Source organism: Balaenoptera acutorostrata, chromosome 7 (assembly GCF_949987535.1).
Source record: "Balaenoptera acutorostrata chromosome 7, mBalAcu1.1, whole genome shotgun sequence".
Taxonomy (NCBI): Eukaryota; Metazoa; Chordata; class Mammalia; order Artiodactyla; family Balaenopteridae; genus Balaenoptera; species Balaenoptera acutorostrata.
The window spans coordinates 78,405,835-78,425,360 of record NC_080070.1 but is presented as its reverse complement, the minus strand read 5'-3'; the positions used below and the strand labels follow the sequence as shown (position 1 = coordinate 78,425,360).

Here is a 19,526-nt window from a genome sequence, read left to right as displayed (position 1 = left end):
TATACGTGTGCATATAGCTGATTCACTTTGTTATACAGCAGAAACTACCACACCATTGTAAAGCAATTATACTCCAATAAAGATGTTAAAAAAAAAAAAGACTAGATTCATAATAGCCAAAAAGTGAGAACAATCCAAATGTTCATCAGTTGATCGAAAGTTAAACAAGGCAAGGTGGTATATCCATACAATGGAATAATACTGGGCCAGAAAAAGGAATGAGATTCTGATGTGTGTTTCAATATGGATGAACCTTGAAAACATTATGCTAAGTGAAAGAAGCCAGTCACAAAAGACCATGCCTTGTATGATTCTAGTTATATGAAATGTCCAGAATGGGCCAATCCATAGAGAGAGAAAGAAGATTACTGGTTGCCAAGAGCAAGGGTGAGGGCGGAATGGAAAGTAACTGCTAATCGGTACAAGGTTTCCTTTCAGGATGATGAAAATATTCTGCACTGAGACTGTGCTGATGGTTGCAAAATCTTGTGAATATACTGAAAAAGCCAATGAATTGTGCATTTTAAAAGGGTGAACTTTATGGTATCTGAATTATATCTCAATTTTTTAAAAAAGAGCATCCATGAAAATTCTGAAAAAGTTTATGAGTATCTGGGTAATATCTCCACCAGATACTAAAACATAAAAACTACAGCAATTAGGGCTTGCCTGGTGGCGCAGTGGTTAAGAATCCGCCTGCCAACGCAGGGGACACGGGTTCGAGCCCTGGTCCAGGAAGATCCCACATGCCGCGGAGCAACTGAGCCCGTGCACTGCAACTACTGAAGCCTGTGCGCCTAGAGCCCACGAGCCACAACTACTAAAGCCCGTGCACCTAGAGCCCATGCTCTATAACAAGAGAAGCCACTGCAATGAGAAGCCCACGCACCCGCAATGAAGAGTAGCCCCCCACTCACCGCAACTGGAAAAAGCCTGCATGCAGCAACAAAAACCCAACGCAGCCAAAAATAAATAAATTAAATTAAAAAAAAAAAAGCTACAGCAATTAAAATAGTAAATTCCGGGGGAAGCTATCACGTGAAAAGACAATTTGATCAATAGAACCATACAGAGAGTCCAGAAATAGACGTAAAACATTTAAGAATTAGTATGACAGTATGAATAAATATGCTTTGTCTCTCCGTAGAGAAAAGGTGGACTATGGAGTCAATTTCATAGCCGCCTGGAAAAAAATAATGTGGTCTTTCTTCTTCAGTCCTTACTCTAAAATAGCCAGATGACTCAATTGTGTTTAAATAAATATAAAAGAGTTACACCATAAAAAGAGAGAGAGACTAGAGCATAACTACTGGACAACATTTAAGACTGTTCTTTGATTTTTAGCATATGGGCCCCAAAGAAACATTCATAAATATTTACTGATTTACTGATAACGGAAGCTGCATGGCTTTGTCCATGTATGATGAGGCCCAGAGGAAACACTTTGATCAACCTCATAATATTCATGATACTAACAGTGACTGGGTTATCATGATGATCATAATAGGTTGATGCTATATCAACTTAAAAAAAAACAGAGGGGGGCTTCCCTGGTGGCGCAGTGGTTGAGAGTCTGCCTGCCAACGCAGGGGACACGGGTTCGAGCCCTGGTCTGGGAAGATCCCACATGCCGCGGAGCAACTAGGCCCGTGAGCCACAATTACTGAGCCTGTGCGTCTGGAGCCTGTGCTCCGCAACAAGAGAGGCCGCGATAGTGAGAGGCCCGCGCACTGCGATGAAGAGTGGCCCCCACTTGTCACAACTAGAGAAAGCCCTCGCACAGAAACGAAGACCCAACACAGCCAAAAAAAAAAAAAAAAAAAAAAAAATACCCAGAGGAATCGGAGTCAGACTTGCGAGTAAATGACTGGTGTGCAGGAGAAACAAAGTGGGCAAAGTTGCTAATTTCAAAATTAGCAACTGTCACCCTTGACCCAGATTCTTTGGCCAGAGTAGAGGAGATCTGACACAAAGGGCTATTTTCAAAGGGCTATTTTCAAACACCCCACTGATGACAAAACATTGGCAAATAAATACCCTAGATTCAAGGACACCAACTATTAAGAAATTTGGAACTTCTACTAATTTTGGATGTGTAGGAATGAAAGGCAGGCCCAAACAAAGGAAGTACTATTCCATGAGCCTTTCTGGAACTTCTGGGAAAAAAAGCATAAAATGAAACTTTTGGCAATCATTTCATTAAATCACTACTCTGGTTCTTTTCTTGCCCCTCCAGTATGGAAACACTATGAGTAGGAGAGTGTGTGTAGGTATGAAACTTTGTGATTATTGACTTTCTTTAAAAAATCAAAATACCAAGTCTGCTTTTCTATTCTTCTTTAAGACCTTATATAGGAAAAACCTCTTATTTATTTTGATGAATAGCTGCTATCTATTGAGCCAAAAGCAGAAATGGTCATTAATAATTTTTTTAATGTAGACATGTATTATCTCAATGAGCTAGGCCACGGTAATCAATTCAGTAAAAATTTATTTAGGCTTTACTATGGGCAAGGCACTGGAGTAGGTGTTATAGAGACACAAACATGAACCATTTATTAATTCTGCCTTTGAGGGGGTTTATTCTTTCTAAGAGAGAGGAGGCATATAAATAAATAGCTAACTACAATAGCTTGGTGCCACAAGAGGTATCGATAAATGTATAAAGGATCCACAAAAGGAAAATATTATTCTTCCAGGCTAGGTAATCAGGGAGGAAAAACAATAACTATAATAGTAGTATATCCTTATGCTCCTCAGAGGAAAAATAATTAATTACAAAATTCAACTTTTCATTGTTAAAAGAGAGGTGGTATATAAATAGATGGACCAGCCAATTGACTGACTAGTATCACTGGGGGGAGTACAATAATGAAGGATTTCCCTTTTAAAGACATAGTTTATTGTCTGCAAAATATATCAGTTTAGTTATCTTGCAATGTATGGAGTCAACTGGGTAGATTATAAACTATTTGTAGCAACTACGGTAGATAAAACATGGTCACAAACACTTTGCAGCTACTCCCTTTCAGAGGTGGAGTCTATTTTCCCACCTCGTCAAACCTGGGCAGGCCTTGTGACTTGCTTTGACCAAACAGTATGAAGGAATTAATGCTTGTGCAATTTCTGAAGCATAGACTTCAAGAGGCCTTATAGCTTGTGTGTTTGCCATCTTTGAAAGCTACCTGGAAAGGAAGCTTGTCTGGTCTACTTGAGGATGAGAAGCCTGCTGGAGGAGAACCAAGCTGCCTCAGGCAACAGCCATCACCAATTACCAGGCACATGAGTGAGGCCATCTTGAACATTCCAGCCCAGCTGACCCTGAGCTGAGAGTAGCTGCCTGGGGAGACTAGGCAAAACCAACAGAGGAACTACACCAGCCAACCCACTAAGTGCTGGATTAAGGCAACTGATATGGAAATTGGTAATTAGACTGGGATGCTACTGTAACAAAACCCTAAAACATGTGACATTGGCTTTGGGACTGGGATCTGAATGGCAGGCAGTGGCTAGAAGGGAGGTGATAATACTGTTAGTGGAGACTGGAAGTAAGGAAATTGCTATTGGAGGCTGGAAAGACAGTGACCTGTGTTACGTAACCTTAGAATAACTGGAAAAACTGTTCCCTGTAGTAACTTGGAAGAAAGATGTTTTATCTAATGAACTTGTACATCTGGCTAAGGAGATTCCAGAGATCTCTAAACAGAATGTTGAAAGTGCCAGGCTGTATATGATAAGGTATGAGAAGAGAATGATGAGCTAAAGAAGAAGCCATTTGGTTTGCAAGGTGAATTTAGAGGCTACAAAGAAGACCCAGTACTTGCTGGGTTGGAAAATGAATTGTTAATCATCCAATCAAATGAGACCAAAGATCAAATCAGGGTGTAGGTGTAAGATTTTTTTGTTAAAATCTCTGAAAAATTTAAGGCAAATTCTAGTAGACACTCTCTGCTACATAAAAGGGCTTCTAAGGCTCTAAAGGGTTTTCTAATGGCAGCTTCATATACAGCCCCAAGTAGAGACAGGCTTGCCCCCCCAAAAAATTAAAGATGTAGCTTTTGGGGGTTAAGCAAACTACAGTCAAATTCTAAGCAAACTCACAAAGTCTTTAAGAGAGTCCATCAGCTTGGACTAAAAGAGACTGAGAAAATTAAAAATGTAAAGAGGCCTCTGGGTCTCAAATTTCTATGAGCAGAAAGCATGCTGAGAAAGTTACTTAGCTGCAGACATGGGCCCTTTCTTATGGAAAAGGAAAGAGCTCTCAGAGGGAGAATCTGAGAGCCCAGAGGTTGAAGCCCCAAACCAAGCAGAAAAAGTGCATTAGGGGACCCATTCTACTAAGGGTAGAATTGAGCCTTAATCAAGGAACGTTTCCTTTCCTTGGAGCAGTGGGGTAATTGGCAACATGCATCTGACTGCGTTTCAAAATTGCTATGGAGCAGTAACTGCTATGTGCTTCCTGTTTTCCTTTTTGAATAGGAGTGTCTGTTATAATTAGCCTGTCCCTGCCTCACCATTACATGGTGGGTATATGTGTGAAAGATAACGTCTCTTTAGTTCATAGTTCTCTGGATCAAGATGAGCTAAACATGAAGAATCTCATCCATATCTGGACCACATTCACGTCTTCAGATACTGACTTTGAGCCTGATCTCATAACTGTATGAAAATTTTGAGGGTCTTGGGAAGAGGTGCATTTATTTTGCACTTGGGAGAAATGTAAATAATTGTGGCAAAGAGTGTGCTGTGGAAGATTAAATATGGTCACAGATCCTTTACAGCTCACCCATCAAGAAACAGAATCTATTTCCTCACTCCTTCAATCTGGGCTAGCCTTGTGACTTTCTGTGACCAACAGAATGTGGTGAAAGTGACATTGTGTGAGTTCTGGAGTCTACGCCTCTAGACGTCTTATAGCTTCTGTCTCTGGATACACTGGACTGAGACTTCTGTGTAAAGAAGCTGGGTTAGCCTATTGTATGAGTGAGTACAAGCATGAGTATGAGATGCCCAACCAACAGCCAGCACGTGAGTGAAGGCCATCTTGGACCATTTTAGCTAAGTCAACCCTCCAGGTAAATACAGCCATATGCTCAGGTAAAAATAGCAGAAGATCCACCCAGCCAATCTACAGAAGTATTGTTTTAAGTCTGAATTTGGGTTTGTTATGCAGCAATAGGTAACTGATTCAGCAATCAATAAAATGAATAATGATCATGGTAATGGTAATCACCATAATAACTGCATTGTTTCTCATGGGCAAGGTATGTGCTAATAACTTTACATGCAGTATCTCATTTAATCTATTCAATCATCCTATGACATTACTTCTCCCCCTGCCCCCCACCCCAATTACTTCTGCAATATCTCAGGCTTAGAGGGGTTAGTTAATTTGCCCAAGGTCATGTAGCGAGAAAGAGGCAAAGCCAGGACTCCCACCTCAGCCTGTCTGGCACCACAACCTGTGCTCTTAAGCACCACCCCAAGCTGCTAATGGCTTTTCTTGGAGATTTAAAAAAACTGTGAGTGATTCGTCAGCTATTTTTAAAGTCAATATGTAAAAGGTTATCAACTGAGGAGTGGGCCATAATCCTACAGAACACAAATTGCTAAAACTGAATGAAGTAACCTGTCCAAATATGAATTAAAACTTGCAAGGCTATAATATTTGCTGACAGAATTCATATCATGAAAAACAACATCTCCAGTAATTCTGTTCATTTAGCACAGCAAGGGCTAACATATTGAATGTTTGTATCCTACAAAGTATTGGGACATGGGTCCTAGGGCTGAATAGGACTTTTTTTTTCACATAAATATCTCTCTTATCCTACCTAACTTTATGCTAAAAAGTCTATATATTGACACATGAATGACCATTTATGTGTTTTGAGTTAAAATTAATAGTTTAATTTATGCATGTATTATTTTTATGATTTCTTGATTTAAGTCACTTCTAATTAACTAAGCAAATACAATTCTCCTATGTATTATATTTTGGTTCCTTAATATTGAGACTTAATATACATGAAAGCAATGTAAATGAGTATAAAAATTTGTGAGGAATAATTATCATAATCTTTCATTAATTATTAAATTACATTATATAAGATAAGCCAAAATATTAATCTGATAAACCAGGAAGCATGAATTAACTACAGTTTATAGCACACAAGGCAACTGTGTTTACTTAGGATTCAGGTATAAATTTTCCTGAGAAAATAAGGTTCATACAGTTCATGTCTAAAATGTACGACGATAGATACTATGTATAACTGAGTCACTTTGCTGTATACCTGAAACTAACACAACATTGTAAATCAACTATATTTCAATAAAAATCAAAAAATAAAACAAAATAAAATAGGTCAATTCAAAAAAATAAAATTTCAAGAGGCAGGTTGGATAGACTAAGTAACTTGCACATCTTATTACTAAACTTTCTCAAATCAAATATATTTATGATATTTATGTGTTTGAAACCCATTTACATGATGTCATCTGACTCTGGTTTTAATACTGTGTTGTTATTACAGATGACTTCAGCACTGACCTTGAAAGTGTCCCAAGATAAGGTTCTTCCTTTGAAGCTTTAGTTTAGTAAGGATAACAGTGAGAGATTTAGAAACTCTGAGCCGGGCCCATGAGCTCAGCAGCCTTAAAAAGTGTTGCTTCGGGGGCTTCCCTGGTGGCGCAGTGGTTGAGAGTCTGCCTGCCAATGCAGGGGACACGGGTTCGAGCCCTGGTCTGGGAAGATCCCACATGCCGCGGAGCAACTACGCCCGTGAGCCACAATTACTGAGCCTGCACGTCTGGAGCCTGTGCTCCGCAACAAGAGAGGCCGCGATAGTGAGAGGCCCGCGCACAGCGATGAAGAGTGGCCCCCACTTGCCGCAACTAGAGAAAGCCCTCGCACAGAAACGAAGACCCAACACAGCCATAGATAAATAAATAAACCCAAAGTTTAAAAAAAAAAAAAAAGTGTTGCTTATTTATATGCTTAGACAAACACGCAAGTTGAACTTTATTTCCAGAAAAGCATCCATTCATTTTCATGAATAGATAAAGACGATGTACTGCCTACAAAATAAGGCAAATATTTGAACTGCTTTTCAGCTGGACCACTGCGTAAGTAACCAGATTTTTCTTTGTACATTTTACCACAACTACTTTTGATCAAAGCCCTAGCCTATATGCAAGAAAAAAACAAAGCTAAGCGGCTCACTGCAAAGGTTTGGATTAGGGCTCACTGCACCTTGGTCAAAGCAAGCCAGTTAATGGGCTGCCCACCTCTCTCTGCAATGTGCCTTGACAGAAAGGAGAAACCAAGAAAGCTCCACGGGAGAGCTTCATTTGCTCTTATGTTTATGTTTTTCAACCTAGACTCGCAAAGCATTGGCAAGAATTTTCAATAAAGTCTCAACTGGCTGGCCTTCAGGTGTTTAGGGTCCACTGACCTTATCCAAAGCTGCCTGTACCTCAGCTTCACTCTCAGTGTCCAGCGCTGAGGTGGCCTCATCCAGCAGCAGGATCTTGGGGCTGCGAACCAGAGCCCGAGCGATGGCGATTCTCTGCTTCTGTCCACCACTCAGCTGGGCCCCTCTCTCTCCAACCAGGGTGTCAAATTTCTACAAGAGAAAGCATGGTGGAGCTCTTGAAGTATTTCAGATAGAAAAAGCTATGGAGTCTAGAAATTCATGAAGACAACAGGGAGCTTCATTTTGACCATCGTAATGAGTCACAAATTATAATAAAATAAATAATATCGAATTCTGACAAACTACTAACATACTCTGTATAAAATTTTGTATGCTTCATGTACCAAGCTATACGCTCCAACTGGATAATTCAAGGGACTTACCTAGCAAAGTTGGACAACCTTGTACCTCAAACATTATTAGCTTGACCTTTGAAGAAAGAACTCACATGAGTTGAAATTCTCATTTCGAGGGCAACTACATTAACAGAGGCTTTACCTGTGGTAGTTTCATGATAAACTCATAGGCGTTGGCTTCCTTGACAGCTTTCTTTATTTCATCCATTGTTACATTTCCACGGCCATAACGAATATTTTCAGCAATGGTGGTAGAAAATAGCACCGGCTCCTGACTCACCACTCCAATTATTTCCCTCAGATACCTTACGTTAAACATCCTAATATCCTGCCCATCGATGGTAATCTGAAAAAACAAAATACCTCCATTGAATATTTTAAACCTTCTGATGTACAAAGCATTAAGACTCTTTAATTTGTTACCAAAAAAGCCTTAGCTAATATTTAACTTATTTCAGTGGTTAGAAATGAGAATTGGAAATAAAACAATGTGGAAGACTAGAAATAAAAAGTGTATTCTCTCTTTTGATATTTATAATCTTACATATACAGTTTTTTTATGGATGGATTATTCCCCATAAGTGATTATATATTTGGTTATACATTTTGGGCATAACTATTAGTTTTGCTTACCATTACTAAATCTGAATAAAAATGTCCCTTTACCTACCTAGTCCACATATCATTTTGATGGCATTATGATGTTTTACTGCATGTAATATACCATAATTTACTTCAGCATTTCCCCCCTGCTGAATATCTGGCTTCCTTCAAGGAACACTGAAGGACAAGCATTGTAAAAGCACAGAAATACCAGGCCGAAGAGTATGATTTATTTTTTCTTCTCCGGTAACAATTGCTTAACTTATACAATGACCGGCATATGTTGGGCATTTATTATTTGCTGAATAAAGGTTGAATAAACAACCCTCTAAAAAGATTTTTAATAATTTACTATGTCAGCAGGAATATATAAATATATATCTGCTTCATTATAATTTATTAGCTTTTATCATTTTAATGTCTTTTCTAATTAATAAGTGTGGGGTGGTAGCTTATATTTATTTTAATTCACATACAATTATAAGTGAGGTTGAACATTTCTTTCAACTTTTTACAAATCTACATTTATTCTTGAAAGATTTGCATGTTCATATCCTATGATAGATTCATATTAATTTCTAAAACAGTGATTATAATAGTTTTCCCACCTATATCATAAATTATTTGTTCCAATTTATTGCTTTCTTTTATTATAGTTTTACTGATTTTTACGGGGAGAGATTTAAGGAAAAACTGAATCAGTCAACTGTACCACTGGGCATTTTTTTCTATTATTTCAGCAGTAAAAACATGGCTAAATCACAATGTGAACAGTGAATATCTCTGAGTTATAGAATTTCTGAAGACTTTTTTCCCTGCTGACATGTATTTTCTTTAAAAAATGTATTACTCCAATAATAATTTAAAAAATAAGATGTTTTCAAATGCTTATCCTCAATGGTTAGTATTTACTATGTATGTTCTTTTTAAAAAATGAATAAAACTGTTTACACTTGAACCAACCTAGAGTTTGCTTTAGGAAATGAGGATGGCCCTATGTTCCTCCTTGGTGTATCAGATTTTTCAAAGAAGGTTTGTTAATTTTATTAAAGTAAATAAATAAATAATTTGTGTATCCTAGAAAACTTTGTATTCATTCCTGCAATCTCTGTTCTATCTCAATGCCTTTTCAGGTTTTTTTGTTTTTCTTTGTAACTTGTAAACTTCTGTTTTCATTATTGTTGAATTATAATACATTTCAATGTCAGGTAAACTCAACGTCCAAAAGTTGGTGCAACTGAGGAAATTTGAATATATACTGTGGGCTCGTATTGTATTAACATTAAATTTACTGATTTTGATGATTGTTTTGTGATTACGTAAGAGAATGTCTTCTTCTCAGAAAAGGTATTCTGCTTTGCAGTACACCTGAAACTAACACAACATTGTAAATCAACTATACTCCAATAAATATAAATAAGTTAGAATTTATAACAAAATTTTTAAAGGCCAAAAAAATATTCCCTAGGCCATTACTGTTCCCCATGTCCCCAGAAGCTTCTTAGAGACTAACCCACTTTCCCCTTCAGATATTCCAACATTTAAGAAAACTCAACAGCCTTTGATGAATTTAATTACTGTCCTAAGATTTCTTGTGATCCTGAACACAAGGTTATTAATAATTGCTATATGGAATATTTTTGACCAAACTTAGTAAGTCCTCCCAGTGGTTTGGATGACTATTTTCCAGTGACCTAGTGGGTTATGAAAAGCTTAGTTGGAACAGAGGAGAGTGTTGTCTAGCTTCTTTGGCTTTTATCATCTTGAATACTTTTGTTAAAACAGCCCAAGGGGATTAAGGTTTTACTGAGCTCTGACCGCCACAGCAACAGTCAGCTCTACCCACCACCAGAGCCTCCCATCAAGCCTCTTAGATAGCCTCAACCACCAGAGGGCAGACAACAGAAGCAAGAAAAACTACAATCCTGCAGCCTGTGGTCCAAAAACCACAGTTACAGAAAGACAGAGAAGATGAAAAGGCAGAGGGCTATGTACCAGATGAAGGAACAAGAAAAAACCTCAGAAAAACAACTAAATGAAGTGGAGATAGGCAACCTTCCAGAAAAAGAATTCAGAATAATGATAGTGAAGATGATCCAGGACCTCGGAATAAGAATGGAGGCAAAGATTGAGAAGATGCAAGAAATGATTAACAAAGACCTAGAAGAATTAAAGAACAAACAAACAGAGATGACTAATACAATAACTGAAATGAAAACTACACTAGAAGGAATCAATAGCAGAATAACTGAGGCAGAAGAACGGATAAGTGACCTGGAAGACAGAATGGTGGAATTCACTGCTGCAGAACAGACTAAAGAAAAAAGAATGAAAAGAAATGAAGACAGCCTAAGAGACCTCTGGGACAACATTAAACGCAACAACATTCGCATTATAGGGGTCCCAGAAGGAGAAGAGAGAGAGAAAGGACCAGAGAAAATATTTGAAGAGATTATAGTCGAAAACTTCCCTAACATGGGAAAGGAAATAGCCGCCCAAGTCCAGGAAGCGCAGAGAGTCCCATACAGAATAAACCCAAGGAGAAACACGCCGAGACACATAGTAATCAAAGTGGCAAAAATTAAAGACAAAGAAAAATTACTGAAAGCAGCAAGGGAAAAACGTCAAATAACATACAAGGGAACTCCCATAAGGTTAACAGCTGATTTCTCAGCAGAAACTCTGCAAGCCAGAAGGGAGTGGCATGATATACTTAAAGTGACGAAAGGGAAGAACCTACAACCAAGATTACTCTACCCGGCAAGGATCTCATTCAGATTCGATGGAGAAATCAAAAGCTTTACAGACAAGCAAAAGCTAAGAGAATTCAGCACCACCAAACCAGCTCTACAACAAATGCTAAAGGAACTTCTCTAAGTGGGAAACACAAGAGAAGAAAAGGACCTACAAAAACAAACCCAAAACAATTAAGAAAATGGTCATAGGAACATACATATCGATAATTACCTTAAATGTGAATGGATTAAATGCCCCAACCAAAAGACATAGACTGGCTGAATGGATACAAAAACAAGACCCATATATATGCTGTCTACAAGAGACCCACTTCAGACCTAGGGACACATACAGACTGAAAGTGAGGGGATGGAAAAAGATATTCCATGCAAATGGAAGTCAAAAGAAAGCTGGAGTAGCTATACTCATATCAGATAAAATAGACTTTAAAATAAAGAATGTGACAAGAGACAAGGAAGGACACTACATAATGATCCAGGGATCAATCCAAGAAGAAGATATAACAATTATAAATATATATGCACCCAACATAGGAGCACCTCAATACATAAGGCAACTGCTAACAGCTATAAAAGAGGAAATCGACAGTAACACAATAATAGTGGGGGACTTTAACACCTCACTTACACCAATGGGCAGATCATCCAAAATGAAAATAAATAAGGAAACAGAAGCTTTAAATGACACAATAGACCAGATAGATTTAATTGATATATATAGGACATTCCATCCAAAAACGGCAGATTACACGTTCTTCTCAAGTGCGCACGGAACATTCTCCAGGATAGATCACATCTTGGGTCACAAATCAAGCCTCAGTAAATTTAAGAAAATTGAAATCATATCAAGCATCTTTTCTGACCACAACGCTAAGAGATTAGAAATGAATTACAGGGAAAAAAACGTAAAAAAGACAAACACATGGAGGCTGAACAATACGTTACTAAATAACCAAGAGATCACTGAAGAAATCAAACAGGAAATCAAAAAATACCTAGAGACAAATGACAATGAAAACACGACGACCCAAATCCTATGGGATGCAGCCAAAGCGGTTCTAAGAGGGAAGTTTATAGCTATACAAGCCTACCTAAAGAAACAAGAAAAATCTCAAGTAAACAATCTAACCTTACACCTAAAGAAACTAGAGAAAGAAGAACAAACAAAACCCAAAGTTAGCAGAAGGAAAGAAATCATAAAGATCAGAGCAGAAATAAATGAAATAGAAACAAAGAAAACAATAGCAAAGATCAATAAAACTAAAAGTTGGTTCTTTGAGAAGATAAACAAAATTGATAAGCCATTAGCCAGACTCATCAAGAAAAAGAGGGAGAGGACTCAAATCAATAAAATCAGAAACGAAAAAGGAGAAGTTACAACAGACACCGCAGAAATACAAAACATCCTAAGAGACTACTACAAGCAACTTTATGCCAATAAAATGGACAACCTGGAAGAAATGGACAAATTCTTAGAAAGGTATAACCTTCCAAGACTGAATCAGGAAGAAACAGAAAATATGAACAGACCAATCACAAGTAATGAAATTGAAACTGTGATTAAAAATCTTCCAACAAACAAAAGTCCAGGACCAGATGGCTTCACAGGTGAATTCTATCAAACATTTAGAGAAGAGCTAACACCCATCCTTCTCAAACTCTTCCAAAAAATTGCAGAAGAAGGAACACTCCCAAACTCATTCTATGAGGCCACCATCACCCTGATACCAAAACCAGACAAAGACACTACAAAAAAAGAAAATTACAGACCAATATCACTGATGAATATAGATGCAAAAATCCTCAACAAAATACTAGCAAACAGAATCCAACAACACATTAAAAGGATCATACACCACGATCAAGTGGGATTTATCCCAGGGATGCAAGGATTCTTCAATATACGCAAATCAATCAATGTGATACACCATATTAACAAATTGAAGAATAAAAACCATATGATCATCTCAATAGATGCAGAAAAAGCTTTTGACAAAATTCAACACCCATTTCTGATAAAAACTCTCCAGAAAGTGGGCATAGAGGGAACCTACCTCAACATAATAAAGGCCATATATGACAAACCCACAGCAAACATCATTCTCAATGGTGAAAAACTGAAAGCATTTCCTCTAAGATCAGGAACGAGACAAGGATGTCCACTCTTACCACTATTATTCAACATAGTTCTGGAAGTCCTAGCCACGGCAATCAGAGAAGAAAAAGAAATAAAAGGAATACAAATTGGAAAAGAAGAAGTAAAACTGTCACTGTTTGCGGATGACATGATACTATACATAGAGAATCCTAAAACTGCCACCAGAAAACTGCTAGAGCTAATTAATGAATATGGTAAAGTTGCAGGTTACAAAATTAATGCACAGAAATCTCTTGCATTCCTATACACTAATGATGAAAAATCTGAAAGAGAAATTATGGAAACACTCCCATTTACCATTGCAACAAAAAGAATAAAATACCTAGGAATAAACCTACCTAGGGAGACAAAAGACCTGTATGCAGAAAACTATAAGACACTGATGAAAGAAATTAAAGATGATACAAATAGATGGAGAGATATACCATGTTCTTGGATTGGAAGAATCAACATTGTGAAAATGAGTATACTACCCAAAGCAATCTACAGATTCAATGCAATCCCTATCAAATTACCAATGGCATTTTTTACGGAGCTAGAACAAGTCATCTTAAAATTTGTATGGAGACACAAAAGACCCCGAATAGCCAAAGCAGTCTTGAGGCAAAAAAATGGAGCTGGAGGAATCAGACTTCCTGACTTCAGACTATACTACAAAGCTACAGTAATCAAGACAATATGGTACTGGCACAAAAACAGAAACATAGATCAATGGAACAAGATAGAAAGCCCAGAGATTAACCCACGCACCTATGGTCAACTAATCTATGACAAAGGAGGCAAAGATATACAATGGAGAAAAGACAGTCTCTTCAATAAGTGGTGCTGGGAAAACTGGACAGCTACATGTAAAAGAATGAAATTAGAATACTCCCTAACACCATACACAAAAATAAACTCAAAATGGATTAGAGACCTAAATATAAGACTGGACACTATAAAACTCTTAGAGGAAAACATAGGAAGAACACTCTTTGACATAAATCACAGCAAGATCTTTTTTGATCCACCTCCTAGAGTAATGGAAATAAAAACAAAAATAAACAAGTGGGACCTAATGAAACTTCAAAGCTTTTGCACAGCAAAGGAAACCATAAACAAGACAAAAAGACAACCCTCAGAATGGGAGAAAATATTTGCAAATGAATCAACTGACAAAGGATTAATCTCCAAAATATATAAACAGCTCATTCAGCTCAATATCAAAGAAACAAACACCCCAATCCAAAAATGGGCAGAAGACCGAAATAGACATTTCTCCAAAGAAGACATACAGACGGCCACGAAGCACATGAAAAGATGCTCAACATCGCTAATCATTAGAGAAATGCAAATCAAAACTACAATGAGGTATCACCTCACTCCTGTTAGAATGGGCATCATCAGAAAATCTACAAACAACAAATGCTGGAGAGGGTGTGGAGAAAAGGGAACCCTCTTGCACTGTTGGTGGGAATGTAAATTGATACAGCCACTATGGAGAACAATATGGAGGTTCCTTAAAAAACTAAAAATAGAATTACCATATGACCCAGCAATCCCACTACTGGGCATATACCCAGAGAAAACCGTAATTCAAAAGGACACATGCACCCGAATGTTCATTGCAGCACTATTTACAATAGCCAGGTCATGGAAGCAACCTAAATGCCCATCAACAGACGAATGGATAAAGAAGTTGTGGTACATATATACAATGGAATATTACTCAGCCATAAAAAGGAACGAAATTGAGTCATTTGTTGAGACGTGGATGGATCTAGAGACTGTCATACAGAGTGAAGTAAGTCAGAAAGAGAAAAACAAATATCGTATATTAATGCATGTATGTGGAACCTAGAAAAATGGTACAGATGAGCCAGTTTGCAGGGCAGAAGTTGAGACACAGATGTAGAGAATGGACATATGGACACCAAGGGGGGAAAACTGCGGTGAGGTGGGGATGGTGGTGTGCTGAATTGGGTGATTGGGATTGACATGTATACACTGATGTGTATAAAACTGATGCCTAATAAGAACCTGCAGTATAAAAAAACAAACAAAACAACTAATACTAAACTTTCATTGGGTTATTTGTATGGAAATATGTTAATATAAATGTTTCAGACATTACATGAAATTTCTAAAAATCTTATATTTGTATTTGTATGGAAATATGTATGGAAATATGTTAATATAAATGTTTCAGACATTACATGAAATTTCTAAAAATCTTATATTTGTATTTGTATGGAAATATGTATGGAAATATGTTAATATAAATGTTTCAGACATTACAGGAAACTTCTAAAAATCTTATATGTTCTGGTATAAGGTTATAAGTAATAATCCTAGTTACTACTTTAAAATGTATATCTCAGAAATAACTAATTTTCTTGTCAACTGCATTATTATGAACTTTCATCAAATCTTCAACCATGGTCATTTTTAAGTCTTCTGTCATTTACAGACAGTTCTGGGTGTACTCTGATGATTTTGCAAATATGTTCCTATAAAAGGGTTTCATCTTCAAGAAATTCATGGAAAAGACTCTGACAAGTACAGGTTTCTGGTAACTGACTGTACTGCTGAACTGAATGAATAAGCATTTTCAGAACTCTAATGAAAAACTGATGAACTCATAAAAGTGCTAACAAAAGATCAAGATGAAAAAAAAAATTAATTACATGGGACTGAGTGAACTGATGAGGATGAGTATAATTTTTGTGACTTTCTGTCTGAATTAAAAAAAAAAAAATCCCACAAGGACTCAGAGGCAAAGAATATACAAATCAGTTTTCACTGCAAAGTAAAGGAGCTGTTACAGTGGAGGATTACTGGACTGAATGTCAATATTATGACATAGTATGAGTGTGTTTCATGTTTGGTAATTGCAATCATTGTTGCTTTTGTTGTGGTCATCCATGTACAATGCTTGGTGTCAGTCTATTTATCTCTTGTAAAAATAAAATACAGTGTGTGTGTGTGGAAAAAAAAAAAACTGGAAAAAAAAAAAAAAAAAAAAAACAGCCCAAGGTTTTGAATGCATTATCCAGATGCACTACAATTCTATAGCCTTTTTACCAAAATTGGATTCACATGCAAATTTGTTACCAAACCAAACAAAGCAAAACAATTTCAAAGGGCTAACTGGTATCCAGCTTCCCACTTTGGAGAACATGGCTCTTCCCACTTACCATGCCCTCTGTGGGGTCATAGAGCCTCTGTATCAGCTGGACCACTGTGCTTTTCCCACAGCCACTGTTCCCAACCAGGGCCACCATCTGACCGCTGTCTACCTTCAAGTTGAGGGCCTTTAAGATCTATGAGGGAAAAGAGAGAAAAATAACACACTTCACAACAAAAGCCTAAAAGGGGAGTAATCTGATTCAATTTTAGATTTGGAAAAAAAGTACCAAATAAGGGAATATAATCTCAAAAGGAAAAAAGCACATACATATCAAAATAATAGAGACTATGGATTCTTTAAGATGATTAAACAATCACTCTGAATTAGGAATTCCTATAAACATTACTTACAATACCTTGACATCAGGTCGAGCTGGATAACAGAAATGAACATCTCTGAACTCCAAATTCCCTTTGATGTTATCTGGTTTGTGTCCTCTCTCTGAAAAACTGTCAATTTTAGGTTTCTAAATAAAACAAAATTCAATGACTATTCCATCATAGGACAAACAATTGTATTTTTAAGGAATCTGCTTCAGCAAATTCCAAAAATAGGACCCAGAATGGCATCTCAAGTTGAAGATGGTGTGTGCGTGTTTGTGTGTTTAAGGAAATATTCCTTCTCAGAAAATAGGCTTTTCTTGAAAAGTACATAAGGGATGTATTCATTTCATTTCATACGATATTTCACTTTAAGTTTCTGGCATATCCTCATAAATTTTCTAAATGGGCAAACATGCACATTCCTACAGCTGCAATAACAAAAACATACTATCATGGATATATCCAGGTATTTCAGCATTTAGTGAAAATTAGCTTATTCCTAAACAACAAATGTAATGGACTGGGTTGAGAAGATTGAACAATTGGTTAGAGCCAAGTTATTTAAGAACGATGTAAATTTTCTATATACGCAGAAGCTGAACAATTTTCTCATAACTTAGATTAATGAAATAGGAATTGCTTGGATTAAACAATCACATTTCAGTTACCTAGTTTGCATTTTCTCTGTGTAAATGCAGTGACATACTTATGTCAAAATGATTTTCTTTATTTCACTGTAGTCAGTACAACTTATGCAATATAGTTGATTCAAAATTATATCATACGCACAGGGATCTTTTTTTTTTTTTTTTTCCCACAGGGGGCAACCCACAGCAAGGCATACTATCAATTTTGGTCCCACCAGTAATTTTTCCATCCACTCATCCTGTATACAAATCATAATATTCTTAGTCTGGCTACAAAATGAAAGAGAAAAGGTGGAAAACTAGGAAGACAAACATCTTTGCTTTGAACTCTAATAATAACACACTAGTGCAGATGTACTTTCCCAAAATGAGATCAGTCCTATTTGATTATTTAAAGATAAACTTTCAGAAATATTAATAAGAGGCATTTGATTTCATTCATTACTAAGGAGAGGTTGTTCACTTGGCATAATTTTCACGCGACATTTAACCGAAAGCCAGATTTAATTAGCCAGACCTCAAAGAATTTTTCGGCATTAAAATAATAAATGACTCACATTATCAATAATAGCAAAGATCGCATATGCTGCTCCTCTTGCATTGGCAAAAGCATCAATACAAGGAGCAGCCTGTCCAATGCTGAAGGCTCCGATCATGATTGAGAAAAAGACCTGAGCAAAAAGAACACAAGGAAAAGTTATAAGTCCTATTCTGGAGTCCACCATCATCTCAAATATGATTTGTTTGGAACATACACTACCCAAAGGATCGAGATTAGGTTTATCCCTTTAAAATTTTTTTGGCAAAAGAGTAAAATTTACAAGGTTACTATAGCATTTTATTGCACGAATGGGTTTCTTCAGTCTCAAAAATATTTTTTTTGTCTAGCTTGCCAAACTATCTGTTGCTCTTCTCCTAGACTTAGACAAAGTCAGAAAGATTTTTCAAACCTATTTCCTTGATTCTGAAGCTATTGCCACCAGAGGAAAACATTTTCCATCAGTATTATTTTTCAGTCCTATATGATTTTCTCTAACTATGCATGGAATTACACAGAATGTTCAAGATAAAACAGATTTAGGCCCCAAGAAATTTTCCTTAAAAAGTACTATGTTATGTATTAATACATATTTTGGTAAGACTTTTAATATAAAAAGTAATAGTTCACACATTATAGAACACTAAATCACACCTGTGTGCGTTGATTAATAATTCCATTATACAATTATTCTGTACTATAGCACACAAACTTAACACATTTCCCTTTATATTTTTTCACTAGGAAAATAAATTGACATAGAAAAGTCAACACTATAGCTTCAGGAATCCAGATTATCAACAAACGTTAACTGAAGAAAACATAAATGAAGAGAAATGACTCCTTTATCTCTGGGCATGCTGAAACATCTACTTATAGTTTGTTTTTTCTCAGAAGACGGTAACAGTAACACTTCACATACCCAGAACTCAAATATCTCTCAAATATCTATCCACTATCTGCAATACAGAGAAAGACCACTAAGAGAGCAAAACCGTCTCTACCAAAAGCAATGCTATGAAGTCAATGTGCTAGAGTTCTCAGTCTTTATGCAGAGGGCATCGCTGGGCTCCCTGCATCATGGGTATCACGCTGTAGCCCTACTCGGGAGAAGTCACTGTCTGCATTCTACAAATGGGGAGACCAGGCCAGAGAGGGCACACTCATCACAAAGGGTGAATGGCAGAGTCAGGATTCAACCTCCTTTCTTCAAAAAATTTAGCAAATGAGGAAGTAAAGAGAGGTGGAGAGCTTCCGAGCTGACAACCAGAGAGGAGACCAAAAGGAGAAAACAACAGACTCAGCAATGACGAAAGCTCATCCAGCCAAACAGCCCCAAAACGTCAATGTAGTCTGAAGGTACCACCCTAGAGAACATTTTGAAATGATAAATGTTCATAATGTCCCTAAGTCATCATCAAGGGGTCAAATAGTGCTCCATGTCCTCTGTTTAGAAAGACAGGGAAGTGCAGGTTTTAAAACATGGCTAGTTGAATGG

At 37.0% G+C, this 19,526-nt stretch overlaps 1 protein-coding gene across 7 annotated transcripts in view; it reads right to left on the bottom strand.

Annotated features, from left to right (window-relative positions):
• LOC103002339 (phosphatidylcholine translocator ABCB4) overlaps positions 1-19,526 on the bottom strand; it is a 92,909-nt gene that overhangs the window by 37,955 nt on the left and 35,428 nt on the right. For 6 of the 7 annotated variants that reach the window (XM_057550536.1, XM_057550535.1, XM_057550532.1 and 3 more), the window contains 5 exons: positions 18,048-18,161; positions 16,876-16,986; positions 16,528-16,653; positions 7,977-8,180; positions 7,458-7,628 (listed from right to left, as the gene is read on the bottom strand). In XM_057550536.1, the coding sequence (XP_057406519.1) occupies positions 7,458-7,628; positions 7,977-8,180; positions 16,528-16,653; positions 16,876-16,986; positions 18,048-18,161 (726 nt within the window). The remainder of the gene's footprint in view (positions 1-7,457; positions 7,629-7,976; positions 8,181-16,527; positions 16,654-16,875; positions 16,987-18,047; positions 18,162-19,526) is intronic. The other variant, XM_007170289.2, reaches the window with a different exon arrangement.